This window comes from Coregonus clupeaformis, chromosome 25 (genome assembly GCF_020615455.1).
Source record: "Coregonus clupeaformis isolate EN_2021a chromosome 25, ASM2061545v1, whole genome shotgun sequence".
Taxonomy (NCBI): Eukaryota; Metazoa; Chordata; class Actinopteri; order Salmoniformes; family Salmonidae; genus Coregonus; species Coregonus clupeaformis.
This window is the reverse complement of record NC_059216.1, coordinates 6,544,237-6,564,867: the sequence shown is the minus strand read 5'-3', so window position 1 is coordinate 6,564,867 and position 20,631 is coordinate 6,544,237. Positions and strand designations below refer to the sequence as shown.

At 41.8% G+C, this 20,631-nt stretch overlaps 1 protein-coding gene across 2 annotated transcripts; it reads left to right on the top strand.

Moving 5' to 3' along the window:
• The first annotated feature begins 5 nt into the window (after positions 1-5).
• On the top strand, positions 6-16,769 carry LOC121539322 (proline-rich membrane anchor 1-like). 2 transcript variants are annotated; one of them, XM_041847728.2, is made up of 4 exons: positions 6-505; positions 6,669-6,810; positions 10,096-10,222; positions 16,623-16,769. In XM_041847728.2, exons 1-4 carry the CDS (start codon positions 479-481, stop codon positions 16,720-16,722), a joined length of 396 nt encoding a protein of 131 aa, XP_041703662.1. In that variant the 5' UTR covers positions 6-478; the 3' UTR covers positions 16,723-16,769. The 2 variants fall into 2 exon arrangements, with proteins under 2 accessions (XP_041703662.1, XP_041703661.1); XM_041847727.1 differs by lacking the exon at positions 6-505 and adding an exon at positions 4,572-5,573.
• Positions 16,770-20,631: the final 3,862 nt, after the last annotated feature.

The following is a 20,631-nucleotide window of genomic DNA, read 5'->3' as shown; positions in this document are numbered from 1 at the left end:
GGGGCTTGAGCGCTCAAGAATCTTGTCTTTCTATTTCCCCCCTCAATCGAACGACACAAAAGCTGAATTACTCATTCAAACCTCGCGGGACAAAGGGAAAGGAGCTGGATAGCACTCCTGCATTTGTAGTCAAACATTTAGAGACTTAAATCGAGTCGTCATGAAGGAGAAAGAGTTGGACAAAGCCCATAGAATTGCCATCAGCAAACATTTTCCTGTGTCATATTAGTGGGTCTCCATAGCTCCTTCTGGCCGGCGGACAATAGCACAAGTTTGCACACTCGAATACTGTCACCCTGCCAACGGCAACAAGCGCCCAAAACAGGACAATCCCGGGAGAAAGCAGGCTCCGCGGGGAAGGTTGCAATAGAGGAGGAAAAGGGGACTTGTGAAATGCTAATTGAGCTCCATCCCCCTATTGAAGAAAAAATAGTACCTTTCGTTCCATTGAACCAGCTCCTCTTGGCAGCAGTGTGGCATGAGATGTGAGGAAACCGTTTGTCTGGTAAGTAACCTACACCACATGCCTATAACCACGATACCGCTTCGCTGCGCTCAGCCCTGACGGCAAGACGTTGTTTAAGCGCACCTGTAAAGGACTATAATATTCATATTTACTGACTTCTCAGAGTCAAATGCACCTGTGTATCTATGTATGCACCTGCATGCTAAAACAAATGCACTTTGTATCTATTAAATGTTATAGGCGTATCATGTTTTATGACTAATAATATACTAACGTGTTATTTCTCTGAGAATATGTAGCCTAAACTCCATTATGTCTTAATTACATATATATTGACTAGTCCAGCCCCTGGTATGAAGGGTTGATCTGCTCGTTGTCGGCCCTATTTTCCCTCTCTCTTCTTCTTCGTTCACCTTTCTGTTCATCTCAAAGGCCAGTTAACAATGGTGCACCCCTCCCCTGCCCTGTCGACCTACTCCTGTGCTTTTGAAGTGACTGAGAAAGAGAGAGAAAGAGGAAGTATAGTGGCACCAATAAATCCCACTGTGTCCCAGTATTCATGCCAGTTTGAGTAAAAAAAGATGAAGGCAAGGTTTCTATTTTCAGATTGTATGTGATGTGTTATGGGACACAGGCAAGGGTAGATTGTAGAATAATAAAGTTCTGAACCTCATCAGACATATAACTGGAAAGGAAGCACTAATCAAATCAAAGTCTGAATCACTGTAAAACACTGTTGCTCTTATCCTTGTGTAATAACACTGTTATTACTCTAGTAACTTTAGATGTTAGTAGACAGATCAGATTAAACACACACACACACCATCATAACCACTATAACCTCCCTGGTTCTTGGTTGCCAATAGGTCACTGTGTTGACAGCACAATACTCCCCCTTGCCCTCTGACCCCCAACCAGCTCTGCTCCTAGACCCAGCAGCTGTCTCTCTGGGACTTCCACCAGCACCCCCATTAGCATACGGCACATCCACGTCACACACTCCAGACTGAGGTACTTCCACACCCCAAAATCACTAACAGACTATGGTAACACTTTACATTATGACACTTGTGTAGTAATTCATGACTTTAGTATTGACATTGCATTCACTTATTTATGTTCATGATATCATATCCAAACACATATTGTATCATATTAATATGGTGTTTTTAGTATTCAAGGCTTTAACCACTTAACCCCATAAGTTTTATGTGTTGATGCACAGGTATTAATATATTTTATTCTTACATTATCATCTCTTTGCCACTAGATGGCAATAAATCTATACACAGTCTAGAATACAGTAATGAGGACAAACAAGTCAAGGCTGTAAAAAAGCTTTGTTTAAAACAATAACACATTGGGGAAACATCTTTTTATGTTGATGAACTCTTAAGTATTAGTCGTTTCTTTTGAAAGTGTTATAATTACTTAAGAGCAAACCTAGTAACTCATGAAACTGTTTATTTTATTTTATTCAGTTTATGTATCCTTAGTTTATGTTATGTACAGGTGATCCCATTGGGATTAAAAATCTATTTTACAAGAAAGACCTTTTACAAGATGACCAGTCTTTAGTGGGTATGAGTACTTCATTCTATAGTCTACACTGTAGACTACATTGTATGGTACTGTTAAAAGATAACCAATCTATCCTGAATAGCAAAAGACTGCAAGAGGGTCTTATCCTGAATTCTGTGTGATGTTTGTCTCTATGGAGCATGTGGATGTGGTGTTATGGCAGGTGTTCTGTGGTTGCTGGAATCAAGTGGAGTCAGCAGGACAGGAAGTGGATTATGTACAGCTTCCTTCTTGTCAGTTAATCGATACAGGGATAGGATAGACTGGAGGAGAGGATAGAGGAGCAAAACTACTAAACGGCTCCCTCAGGAGAACTGTAACCATCCAGAGAAGACATGTTTATGGCAACACTTAAGACTTCATCTTATATGTAATCCTCTCTGGACATGCCCTCTTAATAGTAGCAAAATACAGTTACATACTGTAGGCTATATAAAAGACGTAAAAGTGTGAAAAATAAAAGTGTTGTTTCCCAGAAGACAGAATGCATTGCATTGCTGCAGTAAATCAAATATAACTTGGATAATTGGATTGGATGCCAGTTAAATTTCATGAAGCCAACAGCATTCTTAAATGCCAGGTCTTGTGTCCAACTTATCGCTCATGACAGAAAGGGCTGCGAGCTCTGTTATTTATACTGCACGAGTCAGTAGAGCTTGAAATGCCAACCCTCCCCTCTGGCCACCTCCTTATAATGAGCAGATTGCTTGTCATATAGGCATATAACAACTGTGCTTTGACTTGATTGGATTGTTTTTATATACCATGAAGGAAATATTGAGCCTGAAATTGGATGTTAGAAATAATAATTAAATAATGTATCAAAAATAATTCCCCTTTGCCACTGCAATAGAAAAGTCAATAGTTTGATGTGCTGGGCAAATAGTCATATCTTCATGGATCATAAATTACAGTCAAGATTCCTGTATTACCATAAGTAGTCTTTTTCCCCATAATGTTTAGTTGGCACAGGAATGGATGCTGGTGTGAGGATAATAGATTAGACATCATCAAAGGCCCAATACAGCCGTTTTTATATGAAATAATTTCTGGGCAATAATTAAGTACCTTAATGTAATAGATTTCCATTATAATGGGCAACAATAGTTTTTTAGCAAAAAACTATTTCTCAAGCAAGAATTTTGCTAGGACTGTCTGGGAGTGTTCTGAGTGGGGAGGGGAAAACTGAAAACTTGCTGTTATTGGCAGAGAGGTTTGGAACTATTAACCAATTTACTGCATGGTGATGTCACCATGGGAAGCCAAAACTCCCACCCATGCAAACCTGCTGATTAGAAGGTCCTGTGTAGATTGTATTTCCAACCAGCAACTATCAGGAAATAACACTGATCACATTTTTCACACTTTTACAGTGTTAGTTTCATCAGGTGTTTTACAATATGATATAAAACACAGGAAATCACAAAAACGTGATTTTCCTGTGTTTTATATATATTTCCACACTGAGGTTGGAATAATACTGCGAAATTGTGAAAATGATTCTAATGCCCTTTTAGTGTAAGACCTGTTTTAAAAAGACTGTCTGAAATTTTAACGAGTTTTGGTGGGATGGAGTTTTGGCCTTCAATGGTGACTACCATGCTGTAAATTAGTTAATAGACCAATGAAAAAACAGTTCCAAACCTCTCTGCCAATAATGGCTAATTTTTCGTTTTCCCCTCCCCACTCAGACCACTCCCAGACAGTGCTAGAAAAATGATTGCTTGAGAAATCGCCCTTTGCTAAGAAGCTATTTTTGTTTCTTTTTGACCATTTCAATCAAAAGCAATCACAGTAAGTAGTTAATTGTTACCCAGAAATTATTTGATATTGAGATAAAAACGGCTACATTGGACCTTTAAAGAGTTAATCAGGCTAGCCAGTTCTTCCCCTCCACAGTGTTTAGAGTAGTTTTCTAGTTAGAGGAAGTAATTTACCTTTAGTCTGCAGAAACCATCTCCACTCTGTGCTGATCAGGGAGGAAAAGGAAGAGAATAATTATATGGAGAGAGATGCTTAGGCTTCATGTTATGAAAGCACCACATTGGCTTGTCCACTGAGGTCATGAGAGAGACACTGTAAACATGGACTATACTCAATAGATAACGGTGCCTGTTATTTACAGACGACTGCATGCACGTCTAAATTGTTATGCAACTTTCCTCTTCTACTGTTCCCTCTAAAGGGTCTGCAATTGGCCCCTACATTAGTGCGCCCCATCCAAAGAGGAAGATATGGGGAATAAACATAACTTAGCCTATTATACTTTCTCACACAAACTTTGAAGAAATAATATATTTTGCTTTCTAAGCTTGAGTCTTGATGGTTGTTACTGTCCACGTTTCACACCGCAGTATATAGCCTGGACTACTGTAAAGGCAACATGTTTCTGTATTTTACTCTAATTGTTTTGTATATAAATATATGGGTTATACAATATTCCACAATATGTTATTACTGTGTGTAGTATGTGCCCACATCTGAATCCTGACTTCCATCCAGTCTTCTGCGTGGTTTCCTCAGATGGCTTTATCCCTCCTACCCGCTCTCATCGTCTTCTAGCCGCTAAACGGGCTAGACCAGTGTGAACATTATTCTTACCATTCATATACGTTATTTTCTTGCAAACTGGACATTTCGACCTACGTGTCTCGGTAAACCTCTCTCGTCTGCTCAACTTTTCCTACTATTCGTGGTATTCGAGAATAGGTCGGAGCCTACTCGCAGTCAAGTATGAGCTGAAAGGAAGCGCACTCCGCGAGGACGTCAAGTGCGAGTTACACTTCCACTGGATGCGCGATGGTACCGTGAGGCTCTCCGCCTAATCTATAGTCTTTAGGCAGAGGGATGGATCAGTTTAACCCTGCTCTGCTCTCCAGAGTTGCACATATTTGTAAATACAGTAATATTTAGTAAATAAGTTGAGGAAATGTGTTACGGGGCTGCAGCTATTTTGGGGAGTTGTGTTGGACAAGAATTCTAAGGATATTCTTTCATCATTTGCTTAAACTTCCATGGCTTGAGTATTTGCATGCATGCATGCTGACAGGCAAGAATGTAAGGTAGCGTATGTCCGGTCTACCGCTCTCACATCACACTGAGTAGCAGAGCATCGGTTGGATTCGCAGCGCTGGACATCGACCTATAACGCCGTTATTCGGATTGCGTTTGAGTACCCAGATACATAACTTTAGATATATTAAATATTGGGATTGCCTGGTCACCTGCTTTCCTTGCCTGTCATATGCCACCGACAACGGAAATTCAAGAGCAAAATGAATATGGCATAAACTATTTCTGGAGACGCCAGTCACAGATATCGCCGCCGACTTGGATAGGGTGGATGAGAATTTCCCAAACGGTCCAATCCTATGCATACCGTGCTTGTTTACTCGCTACGCTGTCTAGTGTCTTCGAGAAGAGCTCAGGAGGAATGCTGGTCCAAGATCTAATACCATTTATTTTAAGTTTTTGGCCTCTTCTCTTCGGTCATTGCATTCTCTCGTTGGTTTTACTCTCATGCCAGGTAGGTATTGTGTTCGTGCGCGTCTATTGTAATTTTACGCATGGCGAGTTATTACACAAACGTAAGTGGAGCTCTATTGTATTGTGTTTTTGGTAATACATGCTTTTGATCCTGGTTGATGGAACTGCTCTTGTCACCTTTTTATGTTATATCAAATATATACTTTTTAAAAACACATGCAATGTTTATTGAGGTGCCTGGGGCCTTTTTGCACCCTCACACTATTGCATCAACTATTGAGAAGTTTTGAGTGGTAAGCAGCTGTAGTTCCCAGTCAGTTGATGCAATGTTTTCATGTGAGGTATACTATTAAGTGATTGGAACACACACACACACACACACACACGGGAAGGCAGGCAGATAGCGGTAGACTCCTGGAAAGTAGTACATAGTGAGCTATAGATTCCCATCTGGAATATGATGTTGAGGATGAGTATTCTAACCCCTGGCCCTTGTTGCTGCCTACAGAGAGCAGTGAGCGGCTGTGCAGGCGCAGTATGTTGCCAGGGTTCATGTGTAATGTGATCTGCTCGAGTTTCCAAGTCCACCCACACACACTCCTCAGGGCAGCCTACTGCCCACTGGTGGTGGGTGGTTTCTCTGAGGGAGAGGGTTGCAGCCATAGACATGATACCATCATGTATGTCTATGAATGCAGCTTCTGGGGAAGCAATATAGTAGAGGGAAAGGATCTTGAAGGTTTAGTTTGCTGATGCACTAGCACTAATGGTACAGGACATTATATGCACTGATTAAATTACAGTAGGTAGGCTACAGTAGGCATATATTAACATTCTAAGCTCTCATCTCGCAATCCTTTTTAATGATTTTTAATGACTTTTTCTGAAATATGCCTTTTGGGGGTGGATAATGAAAGTAAATATTATTGAATGCATAATGAATAGTGAAACTCTCTCTCTCTCTCTCTCTCTCTCTCTCTCTCTCTCTCTCTCTCTCTCTCTCTCTCTCTCTCTCTCTCTCTCTCTCTCTCTCTCTCTCTCTCTCTCTCTCTCTCTCTCTCTCTCTCTCTCTCTCTCTCTCTCTCTCTCTCTCTCTCTCTCTCTCTCTCTCTCTCTCTCTCTCTCTCTCTCTCAGGGTGAACTCCAGAGGTCATGCTCACAGACTGTAGCTGAGAAAGTGAGCGAACACTGCCAGCTGGCATGCCAGTGTAGAAGCTACCCTCCCCTTCCTCCCCCGCCTCCTCCCCCACCTCCCCCACGGCTACTGTTGGCCACAGGTAAGGTTCAACTCACACCTGTCTCACACCACACCAACCAGCCTCTGCTGTTTCACTCTCCTGTCTCACAGTCACCTGTTTCACTCACAACTGTTTCACTTCCAGTGCCTGTATCTATCTAAACCCTTTCACTTTAAATGTCTTGCTATTCTGGCCTTACACCAGACGATCTGTAGTGGAATGACGTGTTTGCATCGTTTCAACATGAGGTTTCTGAGTAGTGGAAGAGAGTGGTGTGTGTTGACGGAGAAATGCTTTTTCTGAGAAGACTACGAGTGTGTGATACTAGAGCCGACAGGATGTTGATAGCAGAACAGAGGGAGAATTTGTGCTTGACTTTACCTTCGGGAGTACACAGTTGCTTGTGAAATCTCTGCCTGCTGGCCTGCCAGGCTCAGTGGTTGGGTTTCCCCTCGAGGACCCCCTGGTTATAACACAGATGAGTTCATTAAATTATGTTTTGAGACAGATAAGAGGGCTAATGAACTGTCCCGGCAGTCCCATCTGCGTTTTGTAAGTCGAGCCGGGACCACTGACTGACTGACTGACTGACTGACTGACTGACTGACTGACTGACTGACTGACTGACTGTGTGTGTGTGTGTGTGTGTGTGTGCGCGTGCCTGTGTTGCCACACAGTTTTCTGTATTTTTCCTGAGTTTCTTGCCTTACTGGTTTCCATGTCTCCTTCACCATACTTCAGTGCTTTACTAATGATCAGATGTGTTTCTGATCTGATACTGGGACATTCTTGTCATTGACAAATGAGTTGTATCAACTATATTAATCAGTGTATGACATCGCAATGGTGGAAGGAGGATAGTTTGTCAATATGACTGTTGATATGATTTGTATGTTGTCATGAATACTGTAATGAACAGAGCTATGAAATATGAGACAGGAATTGCTGATGGTGCACTCAGCCCAGGTTAAAACTGAGACTGTTGAAAATCAGTCAGCCGAAACACTTCATACTGAGAGTCTGCAGGAGCACTTCATCATCAAATGCTCAGCAGACAGCCATGGAAATGGTTCAATCAATCAGATTAAATTATTTCCTCTGTCTGGTCAATTCAGATGGGCCTTTTTTCCTCCTAAATTACCAAGTGAGGCATCTATGAATAGATCGATAGGGCTGTCATTGACCACTGTGTCTCTAACTTACCTAACCTATCTGCCATCTGTTGATGTATAAGTCCACAATGTCCATCATGAATGCAGGACTCTTCCACCGGGTCTTTTCTGTAAATGTGGTCTACAGTCTGTTGGCTGTGTATCGTCTCACCATATTGTAATTCCCTGTTTATGAATCTAAAGAGTTATACACATAGATGCACAATATGGATGTATGTTTATGTATGTATGTTCTATTTCTATGGATATAGATCTTTCTGTGACTACTGTCAAGGCCACTGCATGGAAGATTCCCTGAATGATTCTATGAGATTCTCTGAATTCTCTGACTGTACATTTAAGCATGTCGTTCTGTATTTATTATGTGGTTTGAAAAGAAGATAACTATTACAATGGCAAAGCAAAACCTCTTGGCCACGGCAAAAAAGTATTCATTCAGTAAAATGTGAAAATAGCATTTTTCTATCATAGTCTATGGTAGGTTAGGAAGAAAGCATGTATTTATGTTGTTCATGTATTGGGAGAGAGGCAAAACATTTCTCAACTGGCCTCAGTGAGAGCTTTGTGGATAAATAACAGTGGCATACTACTTAAAGGATTTAACTGTAATCATTGCTGTTGTAAAATCTGTTTGTTTTGGTGTGTGCCAGATGCATAAGGGAGCTGATTGGAGTTTTCAGAGTGGTCCCAAAATAATTAATGAATATGCATGAAAAAGTGGGACAATGAGAGAGACTCTATCTACAAAAAGTTTCAAATGAGGCAAATTGGCAGTGTTGAATAAAAGTATGTGCTCTAGAAATGGCTCAGAAGTCCCTTCAAAAGAGAGAGCTTTATCACAATGAAGTAGATCCGTACCCCTGACTGAATTAAATCCAAAATACAGGATTAAAACTGAAGTTGGGCTCAGAGGAGATTTTACATTCATAGTGACTTATGACGTGGTGTACTGGGGGGAAATGTGCCTTGTCATTTGCTCTGGATAAATCTAAAGTGTTGGAATATTCCACAGCATTGCTAAGGGTTATGTGTTACCATGGAGTCAATGCCTCCCCCTCATTCACAACAAAACTATACTCTGAATGCATGGGATGTGATTATTGCATTTCTCTCTGTTACTGGATGATAAACCTAGATTATTAAACCCAGCCATCATTACACTCTTGGCAGTGGGTTGGGGAGCTATATTCAGTTCATGTTTTCATACTTAGATATAATAAAATGGATTCCCCATCAGACAGAGTGAGACATGCTTATTGCTGGGGACCCCTAAGACCTCCCTCCTGTCAAACTGAGCAGTATTATCAGTGCCACAGCTTTTAACTATCTCCATGGTAGGCTATTCACCTTCATAAAAAGGGGAGGGTTGGAAGGAATAAAAACAAAAGAGGGACAGAAAGGGAGAGAGAGCGAAAACAGCACGTGGCTAGAGAAAAAACATGTTAGCAGAGAGATGTAGAGAGAGAGAGAGAGAGAGAGAGAGAACAGAGGAAGGTCTAGGGAGATGGTGAGAGCATGGAGTACACTCTTCAGATACTGTACGTTGCTAAGCTGCACTGAGTGTAATATAAGTTCCCTGGTGTGTGTCCTTGTACTTGTACATAGTCCTAACCCTCAGTCAGACATAATGTGACCATAACATGCTGCTCCTGTAGGTGGAATCAGTTTGGACATAGAGTGCTTGTGTAATAAAGGCTGACTGCATTTTAAATGATTCATGGAGCAGGGTTAGATATCTCTGAACATTTAACCTAAGAACTGGAAGAACAGGTGAGCACCACCCTGCTATCCAGAGTTAGGAAGCAAATCAGGCCCAGAGCTTTATGGTGTAATAGTATAGTAATATAAGGTTGAGAATCAATACATTTTTAATCAGAACACTGCCAAGTTGATTACAACATGGGCTGTGGTGGGGCTGCATTAATGATGAGCTTTCATCATGCTATCCTAAGACAGAATGGCTGTCTATGAAGCATTTATGATGTAATACATACTGTAGGACAAAAACAGTATCTAGGCTAAAGCAGTTTGCATGATAACCTAATCTCAATAAGCAGCCAAGTGCTAGTGCTGTGTTAGAATAATAATGATGTTTGAAAATGTAACTGTATTTTTCTCTCTTTATCCATCCCCCTCTCCTCATCACTCCCAGTGGTTGAGTCCCCTCTGCCGCTGTTGAGGCCGTGGTGGATGGAGATCATAGTGCTTGGAACGGTGGGCTGTGCCTCAGCTGTTTTCCTCCTTTCAGCCATGATCATCTGCTACAAGGCCATAAAGAGGTATGTCAGTTAGCTATGTCAACAAGATTGGCATGGAAAAGACTGTGTGGTGTCATTCTTATAGCATACATCCATTCAGAATATATCAATCTAAACATAAAAACATGTATATTCCTTTCATATTCAATTATTAGGCATTTTTATTAAGCTTTCAATATCTCATCATTGCTTACAACACAACCTAAAACATTGCTTAGGTTACAACAATAATTAGTGGCTGTGAAAAATATTTTATTCTGGGTGTTGTTGCTATGTCATTGTCATGTTATTATTGCGCTAAAGAAGGACAAGTGGCCTGTCTTATGGGTCAGTGGGAGTTCAGAGGTCAGGGTAATGGAATAGGTCACAGGTGTCATTTAGAAAGCACCACCCATCTACCTACAGCAGAGTCCTTACACTGTCACTCATCAATACTGTATATCATACATAATGTTACACAATGCAGCTTTCACCGCAAAACAAGTTGGATGGAAATTATATCTATAATCTTACAGGGAATAACCCAATGATCTGAAAGACCCGTGCTATAGTTAGCAGTTCCTGTCACCAGTGTTCTAGACATTGAAATACTTTGGACATTCCCTGTTCTATTTCTTGGCGTGGGCTGATTTTGAATTGCATAATTGTACAGAACTTTTTAGACTAGCAACTGAATCGATGTGAAAGTAAAGGCAAGATGGGTTACCGGAGAAAGCCCATGACCCTGTCACCGTAGTGATGATGTGAACTGTTTCCCCCTGTTTGGATTGGCTCATCGGAGGAAAGGCCATGTGGGGCTTTAGCCTGCAGCACAACCAATACCTAATTCCCTGTCTGACATTCAGGCAGCACAGTGTCATACAAGCACTCAGACACACATGTTCAGACACTTAAACACCCACATACTGTGCACAGTGCGTGCACACAGACACACATGATAAACACACACACACACGCTAACAGGCACAGTGTGACTGAAGAAGATATAAATGTGCACTAAGAATGCATACAGTCACAGCTGTAGACACGTTTTTGCACATTATTTGAATGCATTAAATTGTTATTCATAAAACTGTATAAAGAGTGGATGCTACATATGTCTTTCCTCAGTAGGATTATATTTATCATTTTCCCAAACAACAAACAGGCAAAGTCAGGCAGTGGAAGTAATTGGAGGTTGGCTCAGGAATTCATTATGGCAATTCACCAGCCCCGTCTGTAGCCAAGGGGTACCTTTTTTAATGCAGCGATGGAATGAAAGTGTTGTTGCAATACGGGCCGTTGTAGCCCCAAACCAAAGTCATTATTTATGAATTAATTTGCGCAGTCATTCAGTCACAGGCTACATCTTTTATACATGCAAGCGGGTCGTGTCCTGAAGTTCTTACAGGGGTGGGATCTGTGACTGCAGACTCTGTGCCACGCCAAGCCTCCATCCCCTGTGACTGCAGACTCTGTGCCACGCCAAGCCTCCATCCCCTGTGACTGAGTGAGGAGGGAGAAACGCTAAGGTCCAGTCTGACTGCCCACATTAGCCCTGAACCAATAACAAATCAGTCTGAGGAAATGATTGAGGAAAAAATTTATTTGAAAATTGTCATGTATCCTCTCTGACTGACTGAGTGAGAGACAGAGAAACAGAGACAGATGAATGTTGTCTTCCAAAGCTTGGAAACAGCAGTAATTGGGTCTTAGTCAATAACAATGTGAGAGAGGTTTTGTCAGTGACAAAAACAGAAACAGTTATATATAGCCCATCCAGCCCTTCAGTGCTCAAGGCTTTCCCAATGAAAATCAGCTGGAGTGTGGCCAAGGCCCCAGCAGCACAAACACTAGAGGAGCTATCTCTGCAAGCCCCGGCCGTCCCTTAGCTGGGCTGCACACATTTGGCCTTTTGTTTTTTTTGTCTCATAATCTTATTCCGCCAGTCATCTGTCAGAGGCAAAGAGGTTGGACCCATTTCATCCAATTCAATTCAGTTCATAGCATCATGGGAGATGCTGCATGACAGTGCTGTGCTATCCAAAACGCAGACATGATGCTGCAGTCCATGCTGTCAGCAATGCAGGCAATCTAAACACCACAACAAAACAAGACAACATACTGTGCCTGTTTTTCTCAATTACTCGCTCCTCTGGGATTTCTGTCCAACAAGGAGGACAAATCAGGACAGTTTGTGTTAAGGGTAAATCCAGCATAACCATTCAGTTAAAGATTTCATGAGAAAGCTAACTATACTGTATCTTTAATGAATTTATTACAGTCTATATTCTATTCTGGTTTTATGATATTTCATTACCACAACCACTTCCGAAACAGTGAAAAGTGAAAACCACTTTATGAGTCTTTAAACAGTAGCATGTTCCTCTAGTGTCCATATGGTATGAGAGTAAATGTAAACAGCTCAACGCATGTCCCAACCTCAACATTATCCCTTCCCCAAACTTCAAACGGACGTGTGCTGGGATTGCACAGATTTGATATGAAATATTAATTTGACCTGTGAAGTGTTGTGTAGCCACCTGCCAAGTGTCAACAGCACGACATCTATTATTAAAGGCCTGGGTAGAGGTCGCTGTGAGGCCCAAACACCCTGCCCTCAATGGTGGCCTGCTGGAAAAATATTGATGATCATTGACTAGAGACTAGGTCAGTGCCAGTGGAGAAAGTTATGGGGCTTAAAACACATTTTCAGTGGTCCATGGAGACTTCAGTGGGGAAGTCTGGTGTATCCCAACTCCCCTAGCTACCTCCAAACCTTAAATGCATGCACACAAACATGCGCACACACACACACACACACACCAGCACTAGCCAATCGTCCCAGCAGGATGTGTTCGCACCCTTGGGCCCTTGAAAAAGAAAAGGAGAGCTGCACACTCTAGGAGTTCAGATGCAATAATTGAATAACCAACATTTGGACAGACAAGCTGTCTTCATCAGGGTATAATGACAAACACTCTGGGTCACTAGTTTATATAGTTTGAAAGGACACACACAGGTGTCTGTAATCATGGCCAGCTGTGGCTTGATTTCATTGGTTGATTTTAGAGGTATAAATAGAACATATAAAAAAGCATGAATGGATAACATAGGATCATAGATACAATTTGGCTACATAGTCCTACAAACATGATTTACAATGGCTAGCAAAAACACAATAATCACAAGAATGGCTTCAGATCAAACTCTACTTTGAACCAGAATGGAGTAAGGGTCTTTAAATTAAAGATCCAGGTGGCCTCTCGTTTTAACAATACATTGTCAAGGTCACCCCCTCTCCTAGGGAGGGTGACGTGTTCGATGCCGATATAGCGAAGGGACGAAATAGAGTGGTTCACTTCCAAAAAGTGGGCCTCAACTGGGTACGTCGAGTTTTTGCATCTAATGGTGCTACGATGCTCAGAGATTCTTACTTTTAGTTCGTGCTTTGTTTTGCCCACATCATTGTTACCACAAGGACAAGTTATAAGATAAATAACTGCCTTAGTGGAGCACGTAATAACACCTTTGATTGGGATCTGTTTCCCCGGGGGTGTTTGAAGGATCTACATTTGTAAGTGCCATTGCATTGAGCGCAGCCATTACACTTGTAGTTTGCATCCGGTAGAGGCGCAAGGAGACGTTGTGCGGGGGTATTTTGATGGTAAATCAGAGTTTACCAATTGATCTCTGAGATTTCTGCCCCGCGAGAATACGACCAAAGGAGGGTCTGAAAACACATTACCTATACTGTCATCAGATCTTAAAATTTGCCAATGTTTGTGAACGATTCCCTTCATTTCTTCAGAGTACTTTGAATTGCGTGTAGTAAGAATGCAAGAATGCTTATTTTTACGAGATTGTCCTTGAAAGAGATCATGTCTCGATTTGTTTTGGATTTTCTCAACGGCAGTATTGATTTGACCATTTTTGTACCCCCTTTCCTTGAATTTTCTTTGCATCTCAGCCATGTTTCTGTCGAAATCTGATTGTTTTTTGCAAATTATTTTGATTCGATAGAATTGGTTGTAGGGCAAACTGTTTTTCAAGGGAAGCGGGTGACAGCTATCAGCCCTCAACAAACTGTTATGATCAGTGGGTTTCCTGTAAAGATCAGTGTATAGAACATTATCCTCACACAAAATCAAAATATCAAGGAAACTGATTTGACGTGTCAGATTGCGTAGGGAATCTCAGGTGCTCAGAACAAGAGTTCCGAAAAGCATGGAACGCCTTGAGCTGTTTTGCATCACCTCTCCATAAAACAAAAAATATCATCAATGTACCATTTCCAAATAATACAATTTTTGAGAGGATTGAGAATTGACTGTTTCTCCATGTAACCCACATACAAATTAGCATAGTTAGGAGCCATAGGGGATCCCATAGCAGTACCCTTTGTCTGGATAAATATATTGTTTTGAAACATGGAATAGTTACGTGTGAGTACTATTTCAGCCAATGTTATAATGCATGCACTGGAGGGTAGTTCCTTTGGGTCACGTTGCAAAATAAAATGTTCCATGGTACCCTTGGGCCCAGCAGTTTCCTCTCCAGGCAGGTTGTCCCAGGTCTCAGAGGGAGAACACAGCATCTGTTTATTAGCAGGGCTGCCACTGTCTGTGGGTAGCCATCACCACCAAGGTTTTTGGGAAAACAAATACACACAAACACCAGCACTAGCCAATCATGTCCCAGCAGGATGTGTTGGTACCCTTGGGCCTGGCAGTTTCCTCTCCCAGGCAGGTTGTCCCAGATCCCAGAAGGAGAACACAGCATCTGTTTATTAGCAGGGATGTCACTGTCTATGGGTAGCCATCATCACTACCACCACCACTGTCTGTGGGTAGACATCATCACTACCACCACCACTGTCTGTGGGTAGACATCATTACTACCACCACCACTGTCTGTGGGTAGACATCACCACTACCACCACCACTGTCTGTGGGTAGACATCATCACTACCACCACCACTGTCTGTGGGTAGACATAATCACTACCACCACCACTGTCTGTGGGTAGACATCATCACTACCACCACCACTGTCTGTGGGTAGACATCATCACTACCACCACCACTGTCTGTGGGTAGACATCATCACTACCACCACCACTGTCTGTGGGTAGACATCACCACTACCACCACCACTGTCTGTGGGTAGACATCATCACTACCACCACCACTGTCTGGCCCACTACAGGACACACTCCTACAGATTACATTTATAGATAGCACAACACAGGAAGTGCATTGAATCACTGTCACTGTCTCCTGTGATGGGTATCCTTGCATGAGACCTAAGAAGTCAACTGTCACCCCCAGACAGGAAGCTAGTAAGGAGGCTACTGAGTACTCATAGTGACCATTCAGTTATACTAATGAGTGGACTCTAAGTTCAGTGTCTCCAAGTTTAGTACTGGAAAAAGTGAATGGGTTCAGAGACATATTAACACAGTTTCTATCACTCATACAATACATTAAGGCTTGTATCATCCATGGAGATGTAAATACTCATTTTATGCAAGAAGATATCGCATTAGTAGTAAAAATTGCATTTGTGGATGATGCCTAAGAGTGACCAATATATTTTATCGAGCATTTAAATATCCTCCCAGTAAGATCCCATAGCAGAGCAAAGGCTTGGTCTGGATTAGACTGAGAATGACTGTCCGGCAGGTCAGACTGGCCAGCAGTGGCTTTAAGAGGAGAGGGAAGGAGACACTGAGCTAAGATGTAGCGTAAGGGTCCCCTGTGCCACTGCAGGCAGTGTACAGTATTGAGTGGGACAATGACTGTACTAAATGTATTCAGATCTGTCTCTGGGTTATATAAGCCTGTGCAGAGGAGAGCAGCTGAAGGGGTCGGCACAGAAGACACAGTACACTGGACAAATATAATAACCACAAAAGCACTGAGGAATGCATGAAAATGGCTTGCATTGAAGGATACTGCTTTTCACAGACCAATAACAGCGGAGGATCATGTGCGTCTGCTTGTTTTGCACCAGAATGTGGCTCACAGAAAGGGTAGCATTACAGCATAACCAGCACAACCAAGAGAGGGAATCTCACTCACATAGACTATTACCGTGTTAGTATTTATTTTATGTTCTATGTATACATAAGCTCTTCTCTGAGGTAAAATAAAATGTTATCGACCATCAATGGAGTGTCTAATTGCGACATCCAGCATCTCTTCTGTTTGATTTTTATCTTCTCCTCGTTCCTTTCGTGCCTCTGAGAGCAACGTGAACTTTTTTAATGTTCAGCTTATTAGAGAGCATGACTGACCAGTGCATCCAGCCACAACAGCCTATGAAATCCAATCTCTCTGTAGGTAAACAGCCACAGGCTTAAGGAGTAGAATGATTTATGTTTTTTCTGAAGTTAAATAAAACACCTCTACTGTCATGACATAAGTTGTGTTTGTTTGCAGGAAACCACTACGGAAAGAGGAGAACGGGATGAGTCGTGGGGAGTATGCCATGAGTGCACGCAACAAGAAGGCCATGGGTCCCAACAATACTGTGGTGTAGACTGTCCACTGACAGGAAGAGGAAGTGACATTACCATACCACCCCCCCTCCCCACACACACACACACACACCATCCACCCTACCCAAAATGCAACAATTCCCTCTTACCTAGCACACAACAGGGGTTGACCTGTTTAATACACATTAACGCCTTTTCTTCTCTCTTAACATGTTGCCTGGATGAAAGGAAACTTCCAGATAAAGGAAAGTAGTGAAAAGCAGATAAAAACAAAACATGGAAGTGGATTCAGAGAACTTGTAATAAAGTGAATTGAGGACTTCACCAGACTGAACATCATGTTGTCAACACGAAGTGTCATTGACAGGAGGATGGTTAACTGCTAGGCTACCAATCCATGCAGCTCCACACTTCTTACAGGCAACTGCAATGTAGGAACAGACGTTGAAGCATGGCAATGGGATAGGAGGTTGCGAGGACCAGATCATGAAGAAAATGTGCATGCAGGTTTTACTCCTCGGGCTGTCTCTCATCTGTGCTCCTCTGACCCTTTTTCATATTTAAAGCAGAATTTGTACAACACTGGCACAGTTGCAGGTGCTTGCTGTGGTTTGGGATTTATAGTGTTCATCTGACTATGCAATTATAAAATATATACAGGTCATACCAAGTGGGAAGTAAAACGAGGGGATGAAGTCAGTTCCTATGTTCCATACCAACAACACAGCTGAGAACTGAGCCTGAGGACAAACTCTATCTACCTATCTATCTTATTTATTTGTTCATTTATGTATTTCTTGTCTGTGTATGTATTTCATTATTGGTTTATTAAGTCAATTTAATGATTTGAAATGTGTTATTTTTTATGAATTCTTTAGTAATCATATCATTCATTTGTAATGTTTTGATGCTTTAAGCCCACCACAGGAGGTTGGTGGCACCTTCATTGGGGAGGACGGGCTCACGGTAACGGCTGAAGCGGAATTAGTGGAATGGAATCAAATACATCAAACACATGGTTTCCATTTTCTGGATGCCATTCCAGTTGCTCCGTTCTAGCCGTTATTATGATCCATCCTCCCCTCAGCAGCCTCCACTGAAGCCCACTTCATTTGCTACAGACACTGACACAGTAAACACATCAGCTTGCTCTGCAATGAGTTTTGGGTATCAATTGTTCATTTCTTGCTGTTTGACATGCCTTTCTCTCTACCCTGCAACTTCAGTGAATATGTGTTTTGAGTTTGTGAATGTGTGTTTTCTGACCATGCTTTTAGCAGCTTGTACTGTATTACCCTCAAGTCCTTATCACAGGTGAATGCCCCCTACAATACTAACAGGGTATTACATTTTGTTTTGTCACATCTCAATGGTTAGACAGCCAGGGGAGGCAGTGGGGGACAGTGGGAAGCCCTTTGCCATGTTGTGATGTGATTTTGAGGTCTTAATTGTTCCACCTTCAAGCAAGGGGAGAACCCATCACTATAGAAACAGTGCACATGAGCCCAGGGCTGAAGTGCTGATTGGTGGAGGACAGGATTCTAAACAGAGGCTAATCCGGATATTAAGTTGCAGAGAGGATGGCCTCAAAAGGGACATGTGACTCACACTCACAGGCATCCTCAACATCCTTGTGCTATAAACAGTACACAGTTGATTTAAACCATCAATAAATTATTAAGCTACTTTTTGGCATAGGTGCAGTTCATATGTATATAATGTGTGTGTGTGTGTGTGTGTGTGTGTGTGTGTGTGTGAGAGAGAGAGAGAGAGAGAGCACAATATATGGATGTCTGGCAGTATCTCTGAAATGTTCCATTACTGTTGAATTTTGTAAACACAGACCTTGCATTGTGACATGCATACAGGGGTGGACTGGGACCAGAAATTGGCCCTGGCATTTCTAACACACCAGCCCATTTCTTTCCGCGAGGCCCCCACACCAGCCCATTTTCTTCCCTGAGGCCCCCATTATTAGCCAGATAATGATAATTTTGTTGAAGAATCACTGGGCAGAAAATGGAGCAGCCCATCTGGCATTTGCCTGAAATGCCAGATGGCCAGTCCACCCCTGCATGCATAGGTATTACCATATACCCTATAATGTACCCAGATACTGAAGATGCGTCACTAATACTGTACATTATGAGGGAAATGATCATGGATGCATGAATGTAAATATTGATATTTAAAAAATATCTGCCTTCTGGACTGTAATTACATGTACAGTGTAACAGAAAATATGTTTATACATAGTAAAAATTAAACAATGTGCTACCAATTAGAATTAAATTAATGTTGTCATGTTTATGGTGCAAGCCATTCATGTATATTTGGCAATGAAAAGTTATTGCACAATTGATTCATTATATACCAAAAGGATACATAAAATCGATAATGTACATTCAGTTGATTTAGTTGCTGACTTTTTCAGTTGTAAATATGTCTACAGAAAGATAGGCCTATAGTCTTATCACATAAGCAACAAAAGGAGAGACAAAATGAGATCATGTTTTAATTGAATGGCATTTGGTACAACATTGATAAATCCGGTGTGTGTTAATGATAAAGGTGTTATTTTTAGCCTGTACCCATGGTGCCTCTCCTCTCTGTGTCTCAGAGAGTTCTGTGCTGGTCGTCTCCTGGGCTCCCCCTGGGCACAGGACGTGTTCTCAGTCTGTCTCACACTGTTAATTTTTATCAAACACAGCCATCCCCCTGGGGCTTGATCATGCTAACAGGACAACTTGTGGGCCACTGGGGTTCTTTTGATGTCAGGTCTTGGCACGGACAATCTCTGTGCATACAGACTACAGTATGTACATAGGACTGGTCAACCACTTCTGCTCTGCTACTGCTCTGACCATTGTGACCCACATGGGTGACTGAATAGAGCAGCTGACAAACCCAAATCGAACAACAATCTGGGAATATGTACAACACCCTCCTCAATAGATAATAATAGAATTGGAAAAAGCTATGGGCTCTGGTAGCTAGGTCATAAAGGAATCAACTGGTCAATATTCTTGAGCATTTTCTCCTTGCACATTCTGTAGGACATTTTAAAGGGGAGACCATTTGAAGCACAACCACTTCAGAGGGGGAGAAATCCATCAGGGTCTAAGCTGAGCCATGTAGAGAGGGAGGGAGAGCACCACAGAGACAGAGGAATGTGAATGAGAGACTATACAGTAGTCTGCCTTCCCTGCTTTAGATGTGCCACTTGATGATAATGCCATTGGACACTCCGGGCAATTTAAACATTCATGCATTGTCCAGTCAGGGCACTCTGAGTTGCTCTGTAATAAAGAAGATCTGACAGGCCTGAACAGGAAGGCCAGGGATCCTCTCTATCTCAAAAAGCTCTGTGTGGCTTGCCCAGATAAAATACAAGGTATTTCACTAGGGTAAATGGGAAAAGAATCACCTTATTTGTTTAGCAAAAAAGTACATATTTTCTTTACAGTAATATAGCCACTGTGGTATAAATTAGATTATTTATATCATTACAAGATTTTAGGCTGTTTGTGTGCTATTGACTGATTATGGCCAATCAGAAGACACACTATTGATTATATGAATATATACTTGTTATTAAACATCCAATGAGTGCTTCTGTGTGTCTCTTGTTTGTGGCTGTTAGCTGCAGGGCTGAACTGTTTGCTGTCCAGCAGTAAAAAATCTGGGAAAGCCCATGCATATCCTTGCTGCTCTCTGTGTGTGTGTGTTTGGTTTTACTATCCTTGTGGGGACCAAAAGTCCTCACAAGGAAAATTCGCCATTTCGCCGGGCCCCACAAGGAAACCAAACACACACACCAGAAGTTCCCACAAGAATAGTAAAGCAACAAAAATTTGACCAACTGGGGACACTTTGTTAGGCCCCACAAGGTCAAATGCTATTTCTAGGGGGTTTAGGGTTAAGGTTAGAATTAGTGTTAGGGTTAGAAT

Bases quoted from the DNA above. Each gene is read 5' to 3' on its own strand.
- LOC121539322 (XM_041847727.1), top strand. From the start codon at position 5,292: ATGCCACCGACAACGGAAATTCAAGAGCAAAATGAATATGGCATAAAC. The intron at 5,574-6,668 runs GTAGGTATTGTG...TCTCTCTCTCAG, and splicing joins TGGTTTTACTCTCATGCCAG to GGTGAACTCCAGAGGTCATG. The intron at 10,223-16,622 runs GTATGTCAGTTA...GTTTGTTTGCAG, and splicing joins TGCTACAAGGCCATAAAGAG to GAAACCACTACGGAAAGAGG.